The 18,129-nt window shown below is 61.2% G+C and overlaps 1 protein-coding gene across 3 annotated transcripts; it reads right to left on the minus strand.

Moving 5' to 3' along the window:
* Positions 1–3,751: 3,751 nt before the first annotated feature.
* On the minus strand, positions 3,752–16,724 carry GTPBP6 (GTP binding protein 6 (putative)). 3 transcript variants are annotated; one of them, XM_058712470.1, is made up of 10 exons: positions 16,344–16,724; positions 11,001–11,138; positions 10,365–10,435; positions 9,664–9,731; positions 8,584–8,742; positions 8,329–8,408; positions 6,744–6,952; positions 4,966–5,114; positions 4,456–4,608; positions 3,752–4,118 (listed from the first exon to the last, which is right to left on the minus strand). In XM_058712470.1, exons 1-10 carry the CDS (start codon positions 16,690–16,692, stop codon positions 3,983–3,985), a joined length of 1,512 nt encoding a protein of 503 aa, XP_058568453.1. In that variant the 5' UTR covers positions 16,693–16,724; the 3' UTR covers positions 3,752–3,982. The 3 variants fall into 3 exon arrangements, with proteins under 3 accessions (XP_058568453.1, XP_058568452.1, XP_058568454.1); XM_058712469.1 differs by lacking the exon at positions 8,329–8,408 and adding an exon at positions 10,073–10,203; XM_058712471.1 differs by lacking the exons at positions 6,744–6,952; positions 8,329–8,408 and adding an exon at positions 10,073–10,203 and having other exon boundaries at positions 4,966–5,137.
* Positions 16,725–18,129: the final 1,405 nt, after the last annotated feature.

An 18,129-nucleotide genomic window follows, 5' to 3' on the forward strand; every position in this document is an offset into this window, starting at 1 on the left:
ATGATGCTGCGTCCTCGGAACGCCCCGTGGCCATAGTTCCTGGCCACGTCCGGCCCACGAGTACCTTCCGTTTGTGTCCGGAACGCTCCTCGCGACTGTTCAATCCCACGAAATCCGCCTCGTTCGTGGATTTCTGTTTCTGTCATTCAAGTGACGGACACATCTGGGCAACACGGTGTGGAGGGCCCGGTGTTGAAGGAGCAGGTTCCCCGGGTCACGGGGAGGTTTCTTCACCTGCCTCGCTGGGCCGCACTTTATTGTTGCTTTATAACTTAACATCCTGGGTCAAACCGTTCAGTTTTCTGGTATTTTAAGTCTCTTCATGTGGACGTGAAGCAAAGGTTCTGTACTTTATTCATTTTTTTAATGTTTATTTTTGAGAGAGAGAAGACAAGAGTGTGAGCAGAGGAGAGGCAGAGAGGGGGGCGGGGGAGACACAGAATCCGAAGCAGGCTCCAGGCTCTGAGCTGTCTGCACAGAGCCCGACGTGGGGCCCAAACCCACGAACCGTGAGATCATGACCCCAGCTGAAGTCAGCTGCTTAACCGACTGAGCCACCCAGGCGTCCCTATTTAATTTTCATTTAATTTAATGTAACTTCATTTAATTTTGTTTTACTTCATTTTGTTATTTTTTATTTATTTTGTTCTACAGTCTTTTAAAAAATTTGTTTCTTTACATTTATTTATTTTTGAGAGAGAGAGAGAGAGACAGAGCGTGAGCGGGGGAGAGGCAGAGAGAGAGGGAGACAGAATCCGAAGCAGGCTCCAGGCTCCGAGCTGTCTGCACAGAGCCCAACGTGGGGCTCGAACCCACGAATCATGAGATCATGACCCCAGCCAAAGTCAGCTGCTTAACCAACTGAGCCACCCAGGCGTCCCTATTTAATTTTCATTTAACTTAATGTAACTTCATTTAATTTTGTTTTACTTCATTTTGTTATTTTGTTATTTTATTTATTTTGTTCTACAGTCTTTAAAAAATTTTTTTCTTTACATTTATTTTTGAGAGAGAGAGAGAGCGTGAGTGGGGGAGAGGCAGAGAGAGAGGGAGACACAGAATCCCAAGCAGGCTCCAGGCTCCGAGAGCTGTCAGCACAGAACCTGATAAGGGGCTCCAACTCAGGAACCATGAGATCATGACTTGAGCCGAAGTCGGATGCTCAACAGACTAAGCCACCCAGGCGCCCCTCGTACTTTATTTTTTTTTTTAAGATGTTATTTTGGGGCTCCTGGGTGGCTCAGTTAAGCATCAGACTTTTGATTTTGGCTCAGGTCATGATCCCAGGATTGTGGGACTGACCTTGTGTTGGTCTCCGCACGGAGAGTGGACCGTGCTTGAGATGCTCTCTCTGCCCCCTCCCTGGCTTGTGTTCTCCCTCTCTCTCTCCCTCTCTCTCTCTCTCTCCCAGAAAGAAAGGAAGAAAGAGAGAGAGAGAGAAAGAAAAAAGAGAGAAAGAAAGAAAAAAGAAAAAAAAAAAGAGAGAGAGAAAAGAAAGACACAGAAGGGTGAAAGTAAATAGAAAATACTAACCCAAAGAAAGCTGGTGGGTCTCTATAAATAACAAAGAAAAGGGGCGACTGGGTGGCTCAGTCGGTTAAGCGTCCGACTCTTGAGTTTCGCTCAGGTCATGATCTTGCACTGAGATGCGAAGCCTGGTTTGGATTCTTTCTCTCTCTCTGCCCTTCCCCCGCCCGCTCTCTCAAAATGAATAAATAAACTTAAATTTAAAAAATAAAAAAGATGTTATTTTTGAATATCTACAGACCACATGGGGCTCGGACCTAGGAACCCGAGATCAATAGTTACATGGTCCATCCACAGCCAGCCAGATGCCCCCCTCCCCACCCATATTTAATTTTATTTAATTTATTTAAATTTATTTAAAGTTCTTGGGGCGCCTGGGTGACTCAGTCGGTTAAGCGTCCGACTTCTAAGCGTCCGACTTCAGCCAGGTCACGATCTCGCGGTCCGTGAGTTCGAGCCCCGTGTCGGGCTCTGTGCTGACAGCTCAGAGCCTGGAGCCTGTTTCGGATTCCGTGTCTCCCTCTCTCTGACCCTCCCCTGTTCATGCTCTGTCTCTCTCTGTCTCAAAAATAAATGTTAAAAAAAATTAAATAAAAAAAAATAAAATTCTTAATGTTTATTTTGACTGAGAGAGAGACAGAATGCAAACGGGGGAGGGGCAGAGAGAGAGGGAGACACAGAATCCGAAGCGGGCTCCAGGCTCCCAGCTGTCGGCACAGAGCCTGACGCGGGGCTCAAACTCAAAGCCGCAAGATCGTGACCTGAGCCGAAGTTGGACACTGAACCGACTGAGCCACCTAGGCGCCCCTAATTTATCTAAATTTTTAAAAATGCTTATTTATCTGAAGCAGGCTCCAGGCTCCGAGCTGTCAGCAGAGCTGACCTGGGGCTCGAACCCACGAGTCGTGAGATCATGACCTGAGCCGAAGTCAGATATGTGACTGAGCCACGGAGGCGTCCCCTGCCCATACTTAAAGATGAGTGTCTGAGCCTTGTGTATTTGAGGGACGCACTCTGTCAGAAGCATGTGCCTGGCAGGTGCTGTGGTGGCTGCGTGTGCGGACCACGAGCCCACGGGAAAGGAGGCCGTGTGGTTCGGGTGCGCGCACTGCCCTGGGGCTGCTGAATAAACGTTGGTGGAGTGAAGTACCATCAGGTGACGGTGTCTCTGGGTCACTCAAACCCGTACTTGGCCCTTCCCATGTCAGAATCGGGGTGTGGGCACCTCGGGGGTCGGCTGTGCCCGGGCCCCCTTCTTGGGGTGACTGCCTGCCTCCCAGCACATGGGCGTGTTCTCGGGGCCCGGCTGCTCGCGGCACAGTGGACCGGGCCTTGGGAGGGGAGAGGCCCATCCGTGGACAGAGGGGTCCTGGGGAAGCCTGGGTGCTCGTGGGGCAGGGGGGGCGGTCTTGTACCTGGTCCCCTCAGTGGGAAGACCAACGCCCTCTGTCCGAGGTCCCTCCCCCCCATGTCCCTGATCCTCCCTCCTGGGCCCCCGAGCCCCTCCCCCAACCCTCCCATGCAGGCCCCCGAGCCACCCCCCCCAACCCTCTCTCACAGGCCCCCCTGAGTGCCAGCCACCTCCTCATCATGCTTGTAAGCACGCAATTGGGCGTCATGACCCTGTGGCTCTGGGCCTTGGGGTGGGGCCCCTGGGACACTGGGGTGTGGACACTGAGGGGGGTGGCTGTGAGGAGGAGAGTGAGGGTCTGACCCACCCGCACCCCCTCCTTGTGTCTCCTGCACGGGGAGGTGCTGCGGTGGTGAGAACAGAGTCGGGGGCTGGAAGGGGGCGGCCCTGGTGTGGGTCCCAGGCAGAGAGCCAGGCGGCGGGGCCTCAGGGAAGAGTGGGCACACACTGGGGGCAGGCAGACCGGGCGGGACCTTGGGGGCTGGGGGCGGCCCACGCAGCACACTCCCCTGCCCACTGCGGTCTCTTCGGGGTTGGCCAGTCTCTTGGCTTCAGGCTGGGCTGGGCTGCCCTGTCCACACCTCTGCCCCGTCCCCTTGTTTCTCCTCGACCTGTGTGTGCCCGCAGAGGCCTCAGGGTCGTCGGGAGACAGTCCTCATTGCCGGGACACTGCGGTGGGGAACAGGGAGGTCTGGCAGCCCTGAGTCTATGGGGACCAGCACCCGGGAAGCCCCAAGTGGCTCCTCCCACCCCCGCCACACTGGCAGGACCGTGTGCCTGGCGGCCGGCCCTTGGAAGACTCAGCAAGACTGGTTTACAGACACAAGAGCAGAGCTTTTAATATCCTGTAGCTGGAACAGCGTGGAAGGCAACCCACGCTCAGGTCACAAGCGCGTCCCCGTGGAGTCACCCTGAGACCTGACCTTTGACTTCTGGGCGCAGTGGGGCGGCCACCAGCCTTTCGGGCCCAGCAGGGAGCAAGGCGCCTGAGGGGGCGGGCAGGACGCCCCGCGGCGGTGCTGAGGCCACACAGCCTCCGGTCCCTCACTGGCTGGCTGACTCCGGGAAGAGCTTCCGGAACTTGCTGTAGGCAGAGCTGCTGATGACGACCCTGACGTCGGCCGCCCCGGCCTCGGGGATCACGTCCACGTCCTGCACCGTCGCCTCCTGGTGCAGCCAGCTGAGGAAGTGAGCAAGGGACACGTCTGTGAGGCGGGCGAGGACCCCAAAGGGCTATGTTCCCAGGAACTGGTCCCAGGCAGAGCGCCGTCCCACAGAACGCTACCCCTGGAGCCCTGTCCCCCGACCGCACACCGCCTTGCTGTCACTGGTGGGGGACCTACTGGCAACGAACTCCCCCGCCCAGCCGCATGCCTGTCAGCTCAAGGAGGCCGCTTGCCCCGCAGGCCAAGTCATTAACCCAGATTCGCTGCAGGCGCGTCAGACACCCCGCACCTGCCCCGCGTGCTGGTGCTCTGCCCGGCCCTTCGTACACCTGCTTGGCCAGCCCCACGCACCTCAGCTGTGCCCCCGCCAGCCGGACTCGGAGCGTGAGGACCTGTCTCCCTGTGGCTCTCAGGACGGCGTCCTCCAGCCGGGCTCTCAGCTCCGGGAGCCCGTGACCCAGGAGGGCGGACACGGCCACGGCCTGGGATCCTGACGGGCTGTACCTGCGTCGGGGTGGCGGGCAGACCCCACTCAGCCCTGGGAACACCGAGCGGGGGTCCCCAAGAAGCACCCCCCGCCCCCGCCCACGGGGCCTGAACTGTGACTGTGTCAGACGGTCCCAGGAGAGGACGCGGCCCCGCTGGACAGGGACACAGGGACGGAGAAAACCATAAGGCTGCGGTGACACATCCGGGACAAGGGCGCTGGGACCGCCCCTTTCCCTCCCGGGACCAGCAGGGGGCGCTCCGCGGAAAGCCGCGGGGCAGGCGGCGAGGGGCGGCCACGGGTCACCTGGCCGCGTCACCAGTACCTGCGGGAATGAGGTCCGGGGGGAGGCGGGCAGGCCGGGGTCCACTCACCCGGGCACCAGGTCGACCTTGTTATGAACTTCCAGCACGGAGTCCAGCAGCGGGGCGGGCAGGCGCAGGCCCCGCAGGGCGGCCAGGACGGTGGCTTTCTGCAGCTCCGTCTCGGGGTGGCTCACGTCTCTCACGTGCACGACCAGATCCTGGGGAGCAGACGGGCCCCGTGCTGGGGACGGGGTTCCGGGGGCACACTGGAGGACCCGCGCTGGCCGCACGGTGGGGTGGGAGCGGAAGCCGGCCCGGCCCCCTGGCGGTCCCCTGCCCTGGTCGCGGTGGGAGGCTCCCCGAGACCAGAGCTGGCCTGGGGCCCACCCAGTGCTCCCTGCTCGGGGGGGTCCAGCCCCGGCCAGGCCGCCGCCCTCCACGTGGCCAGGGGCCCTGGGCGGCTCCCGCACCAAAGGCAGCAGGCACGCACCTTCGGGCTCAGGTAGGCCCCCGACCCCCACCGGGTGCCTTGTTCATCATCCGCGGAACCCTGAGTCGGCGTTACTCCAAATTTTAAAGGACGCCTCTTCCTACGTTTAAGTATCTTTACAGGTAGGTGACCGATGCACAATTGGGAAAACGCAGGCATCTGACTGGTGCAGCCGTTTTGGCTGGGGTCATGACCTCACGGTTGGTGGGTTCAAGCCCCACCTCGGGCTCGGGGGACGGACAGCGTGGAGCCCGCTTGGGATCCTCTCTCTCTCCCTCTCTCCCAAGATAAATGAAAAAGAATTTGGAAAATGCAGCAAGAAGAAAGAGCTGCCTGTAATTCTGCCCCTGGGAACAGGCACCGCCCATATTCCAGAATGTTCACTTCTGGGTTTTAGATGCGCTTAAAATTAAAAAAAAAAAAAATGTTTTACTTCAGAAACGTTCCAGATTTTCTGGAAATATGGTAGCGTGGGCACGTGGCCCTCACCTTGCTGCCGCAGCCAACGTTAGTCATGGTGTGTGCCACAAGCCGGGGTGACCCCGGGGCGCACTTGTGACGACCCTCAAGGCTCTGTCCTGAGTCACTGGCCTCTCCTTTTCCGTCCTGGACACCACCCAGGACACTTGTCACATTGCCGGTCACTTGTCCTTGGCCCCTCTGAGCCCCGACCACGTTGAGCACCGTGCGGGCATTTTGTGGGACGCCCTGTAGCTGAGGTCGGCCTGGTTCATTCTCCTGTTTACACCACGGTTCGGGGTTTGGGGGCAAGACCACAGAGAGCGTGCCCTGAGTCCCCGCGGCCACAGCTGCGCACACAGGTGACCTGAGGGCTGAGGGGCAGGCGCCTGGTCGCCCTGGACAGCGGCTCCACCTCCTATGAATTAGTCTTCAAAGGGGTCACCGGACAGGGCTCAGTCTCAGGGTGGCTTAAGCGCCACCTTCTTGAGGGGGTGTGTGTCCGGAGACCTGGCCCCCGGGTTGTGTCGTGTGAGGGGACCCGGCCCCCACGCTGTGTCGTGTGTGAGGGGACCCGGTCCCCAAGGCTGTGTTGTGTGAGGGGACCCAGTCCCCAAGGTTGTGTCACACGTGAGTGGATCTGGCCCCCAAGCTGTGTCACGTTTGAGGGACTTCGCCCCCACGTTGGATTGTGCATGAGGGAATCCTGCCCCCAAGTTGTGTCATGTATGAGGGGACCTGCTACCCAGGGTTATGTCGTGTGTGAAGGTACCAGATCCCTATGTTGCGTCACGTGTGAGGGGACCCGGTCCCCAAGGCTGTGTCGTGTGAATGGACCGGGCCCCAGGTTACACAGCTGTGTTAGGTAATTTGGCCTCTGGGATCATCCCACACTCACTGAATGAGCCACGTCTTCCAGGGTGGCGGAGAAGGACTCGATCAGGCTGTGGGGCAGCTGGGAGAGGAAGCCGACGGTGTCCATGTAGATGACGGCCATGCGGGAGGGCAGCCACCCCGCGTGGGCTGTGACGTCCAGTGTCGCGAACAGCCGATCCTGGGGCCGGACAGCGTCGTCACCCGTCAGGGCCTTGATCAGCGTGGTTTTTCCTGGAAGGTGGGTCACAGGGGACGCGCTGTGTGAGAGGCCCCCTCACCACACGTGTCCCACCTTGGCCGCAGTCGAACCCACGTGCATCTGGCCGAGGCGGCGGCCACGCGTTGTGAGGTCTCTGAGCTCCTAGTCTCCGCCCTGTGTGGTCAGAGAACCTGGCGTTCTCCGTCACGCTTGCGGCCCAGAGGGCCAGGGCCCAGGGTACGAGTGCCCGTATGCAGGACGGCGGTGGTGCGGACGGGGTGGTGACGGCCGAGGGGGTGAGGGCACCCGTGCACACAAGGATAGTACAGACCCGGCGGTCACGTTTGTACATGTGTGTTGTCTGTGAGGTGGGCTGGGTGCCTGTGTAGACAGAGTGCTGGTGGTGGAGTTGAGGTATAAGGCGGACGGGATGTCGGTGTAGACGGAGTGATGATGGAGTGGGGCGGGTACAGTGTGTGTGGCATAGGCTGGGCGTCTGTGTAGACGGGGTGGTGGTGAAATCGGTGTGTGTGTGGGGGGGTGGACGGGGGTGACAGCGTTAATGGAGTGTGGCGGTGTAGACAGGCAGGAGACGTGTGTGTCTGCGATGGCCCCAGAGGACGTCCCCTCCACTCAGCCTTCCTGCAAGAATGCGCCCGTGTGTGCGCCCGGCCCCCGTGTTCGGGGCCATGCCAGCACCACGCCAGCTCGTGGACGTTACTGGTGGCCACTGGCTTCAGCCCGCCCCACAGGTGAATGAGGAGATGACCCGGTAGGGCGGCCCCACCTGGACACACAGGTGCCCTCACCACACAGGTCCCGGGGCAGGGACTCCTCTGTGCTGGTGAGCCACGGACCGCGGGCGTAACCTAGCCGTGCTGAGTTCGGTTGCCTCGGCGGAGCTCCAGAAGCTCGGTGCTGACGCCGCCGTGCGGGCGCACTCGCCGTTTCCCACAAGGTGAGAGCCTGGATCTACCCAAGCGGGATTCTCTGCAGCTGCGGTGCCCCCGCACTTTCCGTTCCAGGTTTTGTGGGGAGTTCCCTCCCTCCTTGAGGACAGGGAGCCGGTGGCGTGAGGCTGGTGGGAACCTCACGCTGGCAGGGGGCTGGACCTCGCGCAGCTGGCGGACCCGCTGGCGGACCGGACCCCGACGGTGAGGAAGTCGCACCTGCCGTTGTCTCCCTTTACCGAGCACAGCCGTGAGCTCAGGGCTTCGGGACGAAGGAGACCCGAGGTTCCGTGTCCTGCAGACGATCGCGCTGAGCGCACACGTTAAGCTAAACCACGAGCCCTGTGGTGAGGTCCTACTGCGCACAGTCTGAACCGCTTTTATCCTTCTAGGGGCCTGCACACCATGCATGGTCTTAACACCGTCACCCTTCTGTCTCCCTCTGAGTCTCAACACACCTGTAAGAGAGGGGAGTGCAGTCCGCTGTCCAGCACTCGATGACCACGCTGCTGACCTGACGGGGCACCCGCCGTGGGCCCTGCAAGTGCCCCGGGGACATGAGCCACGCTTTCCACCTGTTCTCATCATCCGTCGGCCCTCTGAATCCCAGGGCCTTGTTGCGTTTGCAAGCGGTTTCTCCCCAAATGCACTAGCAGGGTGGTGGGGGGACGGTGGACCCCCCCCCCCCCAGGAGCCCCCAGAACTTCTCTCACCGCAGTTTGTGTATCCCACCATGGAGACCACAGGAAACTCCCGCCGTCTGCGCTGCCTTCCCAGGAGACGCCTTTTCTCCCGAAGTCTGTCCAGGGCCTTCCGAATCTTCAGCTCCTTGTCCTTCAGCAGGCGCCGTTGCACCTGCGTGAGCGATTCTCCTACACACACCCAACACGGAGAGTCGGTGAGCACACTCACAAAGACGTAAGAGCAGAGTGAGCCACGCGGGTCCCTGTGTGCGTTGTGGACAGGCATTCTGCCGCTGGGACCCCCCACCCCCCGCCGGCCTGCTCTTCCACACTGCCCCAGCACCTTCCTGTCTGACAGATGGCTTCACCCAGTGGAGGGTGGCCTCGCCTCCGGACTTCTGCCCTCTGAGGTCACCTGGGCTCCCCTTTATTTGGGAGTAAGGGAGAGCCTCACAAGGACAGCCCCCATGATATCCAGAGCCACCTGAGCGGTGCCCCAAAGACACATCTACATCCTGACCCCTGGGACCTGTGAATGGGAACTCATTTTGGAATATGGTCTGGGCGCATATAACTGGTGAGGGATCTGAGGGGTTCATCCTGGATCAGTGTGGCCCTAAATCCAAAGACAAATGTCTGCATAACAGAAGAGAAGACAGAGGAGAAGCCGTGTGAAGATGTGAAGACCCATGTGGGAGGGACGCAGCCACGAGCCCAGGGACGCCTGGAGCCCCAGAAGCTGGAAGAGGCAGGAAGGACCCTCCCCTGGAGCCTCAGGAGGGAGCACAGCCCTGCCCACTTGGATCTCAGCGGCTCTGCCCTCCCCCGACCCGATCTCAGCGGCCCTGCCCCCACCCCACCCCCCAGATCTCAGACTTCTGGTCTCCAGAGCTGAGAGAGTAGATTCCTGAGGTTTTAAGGCTCTGGCTTGTGGTCCTTCATTGCAGCCACCCCAGCAGACCACGTAGATATCCTAGTTTGTGTGAATGGGACCGTGCACGAGGTCACATGCAGCCCCACTGGGATCTTTCAGCGCTGCTGTCCCCTTCCTAAGGGTGGCTGCCGTGGCATACCCCCTTCTGAGCACGCGGTGACAAGACCTCACGTTACCTGACCCCATGATGTAGCGTGAGCCTCCTCCCCGTCCATCCAGGCGGGTGGTGCTGCTCAGGTGGGACCTGCCGTGGAAAGGGGGCGTCTCAGTAGACAGGGTGAGACGTCCGTGCCCATCTAGGGGGAGCGCACCAGGTGACAGCACACAGACGCGAGGGTGAGATGAGAACTCTGGGTGGAGAGAGCGAGGCAGGGGGCCGTTCCTCCTGCCTGGATCTTCACCGTCACGGAAGGGGGGGCCCCACAGCGGGGTGACCTGTCCGGGTAGGCACGCTGCTTGGACAGGAGCCTGACAGGCCTCGTCCGGGAGAGCACCGCCAGCCCTGCCTTCCGTCTTCACCGCACCCCAGGCAAAGGGTCGGACACGCGACTACGCGAGCCGCGAGAGCTGGGGTGTGCCCCGAACCTGAGAAGGGGGAGCTCAGCCAGCGCCACCTGCAGCCGGGCCTCCTTCGTCCGGGCGTTGCAGCGGAAAATGGAAAGAACAACGGTGAATCGGTCAAACACCTGCACACCCCAGGCGGCCTCGAGTTCTTTCTGGAAACGGAGGGAGGCAGTGAGTGAGGGCATCTGCAGCGGTGTCTCGGGTGAAGGGGGCCGCCGAGATGGCGTCGGCGATCCCGGGGCCTCCTCCGTCCGACCCGACTCCCTCGGCCCGGGGCCCGGAGCGTGGGAAGCGCCCTGAGACTCCCGGGTACCTTGGTGGGCGGGGCCATCCTCTCCACATTCAGAAAGACCGCGGTGATTTCTGGCAACGCTCTGATTTTCTCTGAGGAAAAGAGAAGGTTCGGTCGGACGTCAGGGCTCCATGGGGTCTGTCGTGGGGCCGACCCTGGGCTCAGGCTGGCTGTGGTCACCGGGTACCCCTCGACTCCCTGAGTGCGTATTTGGGAAGTCGGGTGTGTGAGGCAGGGGAGGGGAGGACCGGGGTCCCTTCGGGGGTCGTGGGTCTTGCACACGCAGGTGACACGACCCCACGGGGTCTGAGTGGCTCCATGACCTGCGGTGACAGAGCCGGGCAGTGAGCACCCCGTCAGCGTATCCGCAGGGCTCGCCGCGCTCAAGTGTGACACCCCCGGGGGTCCCTGGAAGGCAGGGTTCACACACAGCACCCTGTCTGCGGGGAGGGCCGGGCTGGGGTCCCGGGGCCGGTTTCCACCGGACTCTGAATTGCCCCGACGGCCCCACTGGGCACAGTTCAGGTTGCGATCGGGGCACGGAGGCGTTTTGGACGTCTGATCCAAGTTCCCGTGAGGACGCCTCTACTCGGCCCAGACGGCGAGAGCCCCACCGTTCCTGCTCCAGGAGGAAGAGAGCCGAGGAGCAGGGCCCACCTGTCAGGTGCCGCAGGGTCCCTCTGCCGAACGTGACCTTCCCGTCGGGTGTTCTGGCGGGCACCACCACCCTTTCCACCACCGACCAGCGGTCCAGCGTGTGGACCAGAGATTCCGCCTCCGCCACCTGCCGGTCAGCTTCGGGGAGACACAGGGCCAGGGTGAGGGACACAGCCCTGCGAGGTCGGCCCCGGGGCCCCGTGCTCCCCAGCTCGGATGGCTGCCCGCCCGGCGGCACAGAGGTCCGGACGCGGCACCCAGGTAGGCACCTGTTCCGAAACACAGCTGTGTGCCTCCAGGCCCAGACCGTTGCAGCCTCCACTCACGCTGGACGCCGGGGGCTGGGCAGATAACGGGACGTGGGCTCGCGAGGCCCCCGCGGTCTGTCGTGACCCAGTGGACAGCGGGTCTCGTGACGGAGCCCAGGAACCGGCTACCTTCATTGCCTGCAGGGTGGGCTGTGAGCCCCCGCTGAGGCAGGGAGTGGGGCGCTGGTGCCGGTGGGTCCTGGGGCTTGGAGTCCTGACCGCTGCCGACAGGGCCGAGGGGGGCTCAGGGCTCTGTGACACGGAGGCCAGCGTGCTGGGTCCCACCCCTGTGACACTTGTACTAAGCGCCCGCTGTGCCCCAGTGCGGTCCGCCCTCTCCCGGCGGCCGCCTTGGAGCACAGTGTCCTCAGGTTCCCCTGAGGGACCTCGCTGGTCCTCCTCACCTCCGCCCCTCTGGGTGGGGTCCCCCGACTCGCCTCCTTAACCGTCACACGTGGGGCATCGGCAACCCCCACAGACGCGGTCTTTCCTGACCTCCGTGGGGGGCCACGTCCCCACTCAACCGTGGATCACCGTGCAGCTTTCCACAACCCCCCTGGCGGTCCTGCTCCTGCGGCCACTCCCACAGCCACCGGCCTGGGGGTCTGGTCGAAGTGCCACGTGGGACCCCCGACGCTAATGCTCGGGGATCCACCAGGTGGGGAAGAAACCTCAGGACACTCGTGTATTCACAGTTCACACGCACGGGCTCACTCACAACTGGGCCCTGCTCGCAGGACAAGGGAGGTTCCCCCACCCCTCACCTCCACACCCCTGCACCACACCTCCCCACCCCTGCCCCACACCTCCCTATCCTGCCCCATACATCCCCTCCCCATACCTCGCCACCCCCTCCCCACACCTCCCCACCCCTGCCACATACCTCTTCACTCCACACCTCCACCCTGCCCCACACCTCCCCTCCCTTGCCCACCCCTGCCCCACACCTCCTCAGCCCCCACCCCACACCTCCCCTCCCCTGACCCACATCTCAGCACCCCTCCCCTCCCCCCTCCTTCCCACCCCTCCCCACCCCTGCCCCACATCTCCCCTCTCCTGCCCCACACCTCCCCACCCCTGCCCCACACCTCACCTCCTCTGCCCCATCCCTCCCCTCCCCACCCCATACCTCCCTACCCTGCCCCACACCTCCCCACCCCTGCCCCACCCCTCCCCTCCCTTGCCCACCCCTGCCCCACCCCTCCCCTCCCCACGCCTCCCCTCCCCCACACCTCCCCACCCCTGCCCCACATCTCCCCTCTCCTGCCCCACATCTCCCCACCCCTGCTCACCCCTGCCCCACACCTCACCTCCTCTGCCCCACACCTCCCCTCCCCGCACCTCCCTACCCTACCCCACACCTCCCCGCCCCTGCCCCACCCCTCCCCTCCCCTTCCTCACACCTCTGTACCCCTGTGCCACACCTCCCCACCCTGCCCCACACCTCCCCTGCCCCATACCTCCCCACCCCTGTGCCACACCTCCCCAGCCCCTGCCCCACACCTCCCCTCCCGGCCCCATACCTCCCCTCCCCTGCCTCACACCTCAGCACCACACCACTGAAGACCAATTGACACCACTTCCTGGTACCCCATCTATCACATCCGGCCATTAGGAGAAAATTACAGGGTATACTGACAGGTGACAAACGTGATATAAAGACACAGAGCAGCGTCAGAGCCAGTGGAATATGGCAGGAATGCTGGAATTATCGGACCAGGAACTTACAACAACTATGAGTCATATGCTAAGGGCTCTGACAGATAAAGGAGCCTGCACGCAAGGACAGATGGGCAACGTAAGCAGACAGATGGAAATTTGAAGAAAGAGCCAAACAGAAATGCTCGCTGTCACAAACACTCCAACGGAAAGGAAGAATCCGCTGATGGGCTTATGAGTGGGCTGGGCAAAGCCAAGAAATGAATCTCTAAGCTTGAAGACAGGACTAGAGTCGTGATGAAGAAATTCCGACTGTGAACGACGTAGAGAAACTGAGAAGTCAAGCCACAGACTAGAAGAAAATATTTGTAAAAAACATCTGAGAAAGGGCTGTTATCCAGAAGAACTCTTAAAACTTAGCAGTAAAAGAAGAACTTGAGGGGTGCCTGAGGGCTCAGTCGGTCAAGCGTCCGACTTCGGCTCAGGTCATGATCTCGCGGTTCATGAGTTCGAGCCCCATGTCGGGCTCTGCGCTGACAGCTTAGAGCCCGGAATCTGCTTCGGATTCTGTCTCTCTCTCTCTCTCCCTCTGCCCTTGCCCTGCTGACACTCTGTCTCTGTCTCTCAAAAAGTGAATAAACATTAAAAAAATGTATTTTAAGGGGCCCCTGGGTGGCTCAGTGGGTCGAGCGTCCGACTTCGGCTCAGGTCATGATCTCGCGGCTCGTGAGTTCGAGCCCCATGTCGGGCTCTGTGCTGAGAGCTCAGAGCCTGGAGCCTGCTTTGGATTCTGTGTGTCTCTCTCTCTGCCCCTTCGCCGCTCATGCTCTGTCTCTCTCTGTGTCTCAAAGATGAATAAACGTTTAAAAAAAATTTTTTTAAAAAGAACTTGATCAAAAGCTGGGCTAAACGGGACGCCTCAGTGGCTCCGTCGGTTGAGGGTCTGACTTCGGCTCAGGTCACAATCTTACGGTTTGTGAGATCGAGCTCTGCACGGGGCTGTCAGTGGGAGCTGGCTTGGGACCCTCTGCCCCCTCTCTCTTCACCTCTCCTGCTCACGCTCTCTGAGAAATAAACATTAAAAAATTTCATAATAAAAATATAAAAAGACAAAAGCTGGACCGAAGACCTAACACACACACACACCTCTCCACAGAAGCTGGGGAGAGACGCTCTGTACCATATGCGGTCGTGGAAATGAATGCATGTTACCGCGAGAGCCACGCACACCTGTGAGGCTGGCCCAGACGCAGAACGCGGACAACACCTGACACTGGTGACACGAGTGCAGCAAGAACCCTCCTTCGTCACTGATGGGAACCCAAAGTGGTGCAGCCGCTGGCAAAGCAGTTTGGTGCTTTCTTATAAAACCAAATGTGCTCTTACCAGAGGGTCCAGCAGAATTCTCCCTGGTATTTACCCAAGTGAACACAAACTTAGGTCCACACAAAGCTGCACGTGGATGTTTACAGCAGCTTGGAAGCACCCTTGATGTCCCTCAGCAGGTGGATGAATGAATACACTGGGGGCCATCCAGACAATAGGGTCTTAGCACCACCAGAAACAAATGAGCTGTATGGCCACAGAAACTCACGCAGGAGCCTTAGATGCATGCGACTGAGTGACAGGAGCCGGTCTGAAAAGGCTGCGTGGTGGATGGTTCTAACCCTATGACGTTCTGGAAAAGGCAGAACGAGGCACATAGTAAAAACATCTGCAGTTGCCAGGAAGGGGGTGGGGTGAAGCATGAACAGGAGGGGCAGTGAAACCCTCTGCAGAATCCTGTAATGATGGATCCGTGATGTTGCACATGGTCCAGACCCACAGAGCGTGAAACACCGAGAGTGAATCGTACTGTAAACCGCGGACTCTGGGCGATTCCGTGTTCACGTAGGTTCCTGGATCGTAACACGTGTCCTGCTCTGGTGTGGATGCTGGTAACACACGAGGCTAACCAGGTGGGACAGGAGGTACAGGGAACCCTCTGTACTGTCTTCTCAAGTTTCCTGTGCAACTAACACTACTCTAAAAGGCTTTAAAAGAGAAAACAAGGAACATAGCACTGAGATGGAATGTTCTTGAACAGGAAAGTTCACAGGAACAGAGAGCAGATTCGTGGCTGTGAGGGACCGGATGGGGATGCGATGCAAAGTGGCTGGGATTAAGGGGGCAGGGCCTCCTTCTGCGGTGATATGAACCACACAGAGGGGCTGGCTGCAATGTGCTAAATGCTACTGAACTGGGCCCGGCAGAGGGCTAATTGTACGAATGACATGTTAAAAAAGGTCTAAGGGGAAGAGGGGAATTAAAAGAACCCACTGTATCAGGTCACCCTCCTGCTCAATGCAGAGTACTCGTGACAACCCCAGTGCTTACAGCCCACATCAGTGTGTGTTAGACACCCAGGGACTCCACTGTAAGTGCCCCCACCTCCCCACAGCCACCCAGCCAGCCTGCCGGGGGTCGCAGGCCGTGCTCCCTGGAGGACCCCTCTCTGGAGACTGTCCTCACACCTCTGTGCCTGCCCCTTCCCGCTGTGGGCTCTGGTCTTCCCAGGCCATCCAGGACCGCTCTGCTGAGACCCTCGAACCACGTTCTCGCCCACCCGCAGCACGTGGGCCCAGGAGGTGGCTCTCTGCCGTGAGTGCGTGCTGTGCCCCTAGCCTCCAGCTAACTGGCTGTTAGTGACTGGGGGGGACGATGGCGGTCCCAGGCAGCTGCCCTCGAGAGGGCAGGCAGACAAGGGTTTGCGGTTCCGGGTATAAAGTGCATGCACGATGACCATCTTCTTGCGCAATCTTTAGTATTCAGTAGTTACATAAATGAAAATGCTGCACAGTAAGGTACTGAAGGATCCATCTCACACACACACACACGAACACACACAGACGGGGCACGCTGGCTCTAGACTTTTGCTAGATTCTTTACAGGAAAGAACGGGTAGGACACAACACACGCTGCAGGGGAGAGGAGGGCTTAACCAGGGAGCAGCCAGAGAGGGGACAGGGCCAGGCAGCAGGGGGCTGGGGCTGCCTCCAGCAGGTTTAGGGAGATGGGTGGGGGCGTTTCAGTGCTGCGCTTGGCGCCCCGCCCCCTCAGCCCCAGTCCTCCGAGTCTCCGACCCGACGCCCCGCCCCTCCCAATCTCCGCCCCCAGAGCGCCTGCCCTGAGCTGCGGACTTGGAAGCCCCGCCCATCCCAATCTCCGCCCCCAGTCAGTCCCGAAAACCCCGCCCCCCTAGTCTCCACTCCCGAGTTCAAGGGCCTACAGCCACGCCCCCCCACTGAGCTCCAGCCCGGTTCTCCCGAGGCTCCGCCCCCTGGAAGCCCCGCCTCTCAGAGTCCCCGGCCCCGCCCGCGGCGCAGTTCCTGCGCACCTCGGGTCAGCTGCGGCTTCCCGGGTCCCCACTTGACCTCAGGGTGAACCAGGCACACGCGCTGGGTCCCCACCGGCAGCAAAGGGTCCCTGCTCAGCAGCTCCTCCTCCTCTTCTTCCTCGTCCTCGGCATCTTCCGGTTCCTCCACCTCTCCCGTTCGGCTTCTCGGGCCATCAGCCGGTGGGCCCCGTCCTCCGCCCCCTCGCCCCTTGAGGTCCCCGGGGTCGAAGGCGGCGAACGCGCGCTCGGGGCAGACCAGCAGCGGCGGCGCGGGTCTCGGAGCCCGGCGGCCGAGAACCACGCGAGACAGCCAGGCCGCCGGGCGGATGGCGACCCGCAGGGCCCACATCCTGCGCTGGCCGGCACGCTATGGGGCGGGGCCTCGGGGGGGGCGTGTTCCCATGCGAACTCCCCATTGGCCGCCGGACGTCACGTGCTCGCCGTCGCTTGATTGGCGCTAGCGGTCCCGGGCTGGCAAAGCTTGGGACTCCGCCGCCCCGGGCTAGCTTCGCTTCGGCGGCGGGGCGGATACCCGCGCCGGGTAGTGCCGCCAGCGGGGCAGGCGCAGGCATCCGACCCTGGGCGGGCGCTTCCCCACACCCGTCTCTCTCCGGCTTCCGAGCGGGATCTTCCCTCAGATCCGAGTGGTCTGGTCCTGGGGGCCTGAGTGCCCCCGTAGAGGTCCCACATCCTGCGAGGGGGTCCGAGGCTGCACCGGGGGTGGGGGTGCCTCCACATCCTGCCTTGGGGGTCCGAGTGAGGCCGCGGGGGTCCCACATCCTGCCTTGGGGGTCCGAATGCCGTCTCGGGGGTCCACATCCAGCCTTGGGGATAGGAGTGCTCCCTCGGGGGTCCCACATCCTGCTTTGGGGGTCCGAGTGAGGCCGCAGGGGTCCCACATCATGACTTGGGGCTCTGAGTGCTCCCCCAGGGCTCCCACATCCTGCCTTAGGGGTGTGAGGGCTTCCCCTGGGGAGGGTCCCACATGCTGCTTTGGGGGTCCGAGTGAGGCCGCAGGGGTCCCACATCATGACTTGGGGCTCTGAGTGCGCCCCCAGGGCTCCCACACCCTGCCTTAGGGGTGTGAGGGCTTCCCCTGGGGAGGGTCCCACATGCTGCTTTGGGGGTCCGAGTGAGGCCGCAGGGGTCCCACATCATGACTTGGGGCTCTGAGTGCTCCCCCAGGGTTCCCACACCCTACCTTAGGGGTGTGAGGGCTTCCCCTGGGGGGGGGGTCCCACATCCTGCCCTGGGGATCTTAGTGCTCCTCCAGGTTTCCCACATCTTGCCTTGGGCGTCTGAGACCTTTTCGGGGGTCCGGAATTCTGCCTTGCAGGTCTAGTATTGCCCTGGGGGGGGGTCCCACATCCTGCCTTGGGAGTCTGAGCCCATCCCGGGGGTCCCACATCCCGCCTTGGGGCTCTGAGCCCATCCCGGGGGTCCCACATCCCGCCTTGGGGGTCTGAGCCCATCTCGGGGGGGCCTGAACTCTGCCTTGCAGGTCTAGTACTGCCCTAGGGGGTCATACCTCCTGTCTTGTGGGTCCAAACCCGACCCTAGGGTCCCACATCTTGCCTTGGGGTCTGAGTGCTCTCCAGGTTCCCACATCCTGTTATGGGGGTCTAAGTGCAGCCGTGTGGGTCCCAATCCTGCCTTGCGGGTCAGAGTGGTCCCTCGGGGGTCCCACATTATGACTTGGGGGTCAGACTGCTCCCTCAGGGGCCCCACATTCTGTCCTGGGGTCTGAGTGCTTCCCCATTGGGGTCCCACATCGTGCCTTGGGGGT

The sequence above is a fragment of the Neofelis nebulosa genome, chromosome X (assembly GCF_028018385.1).
Source record: "Neofelis nebulosa isolate mNeoNeb1 chromosome X, mNeoNeb1.pri, whole genome shotgun sequence".
In the NCBI taxonomy this organism is placed as follows: domain Eukaryota; kingdom Metazoa; phylum Chordata; class Mammalia; order Carnivora; family Felidae; genus Neofelis; species Neofelis nebulosa.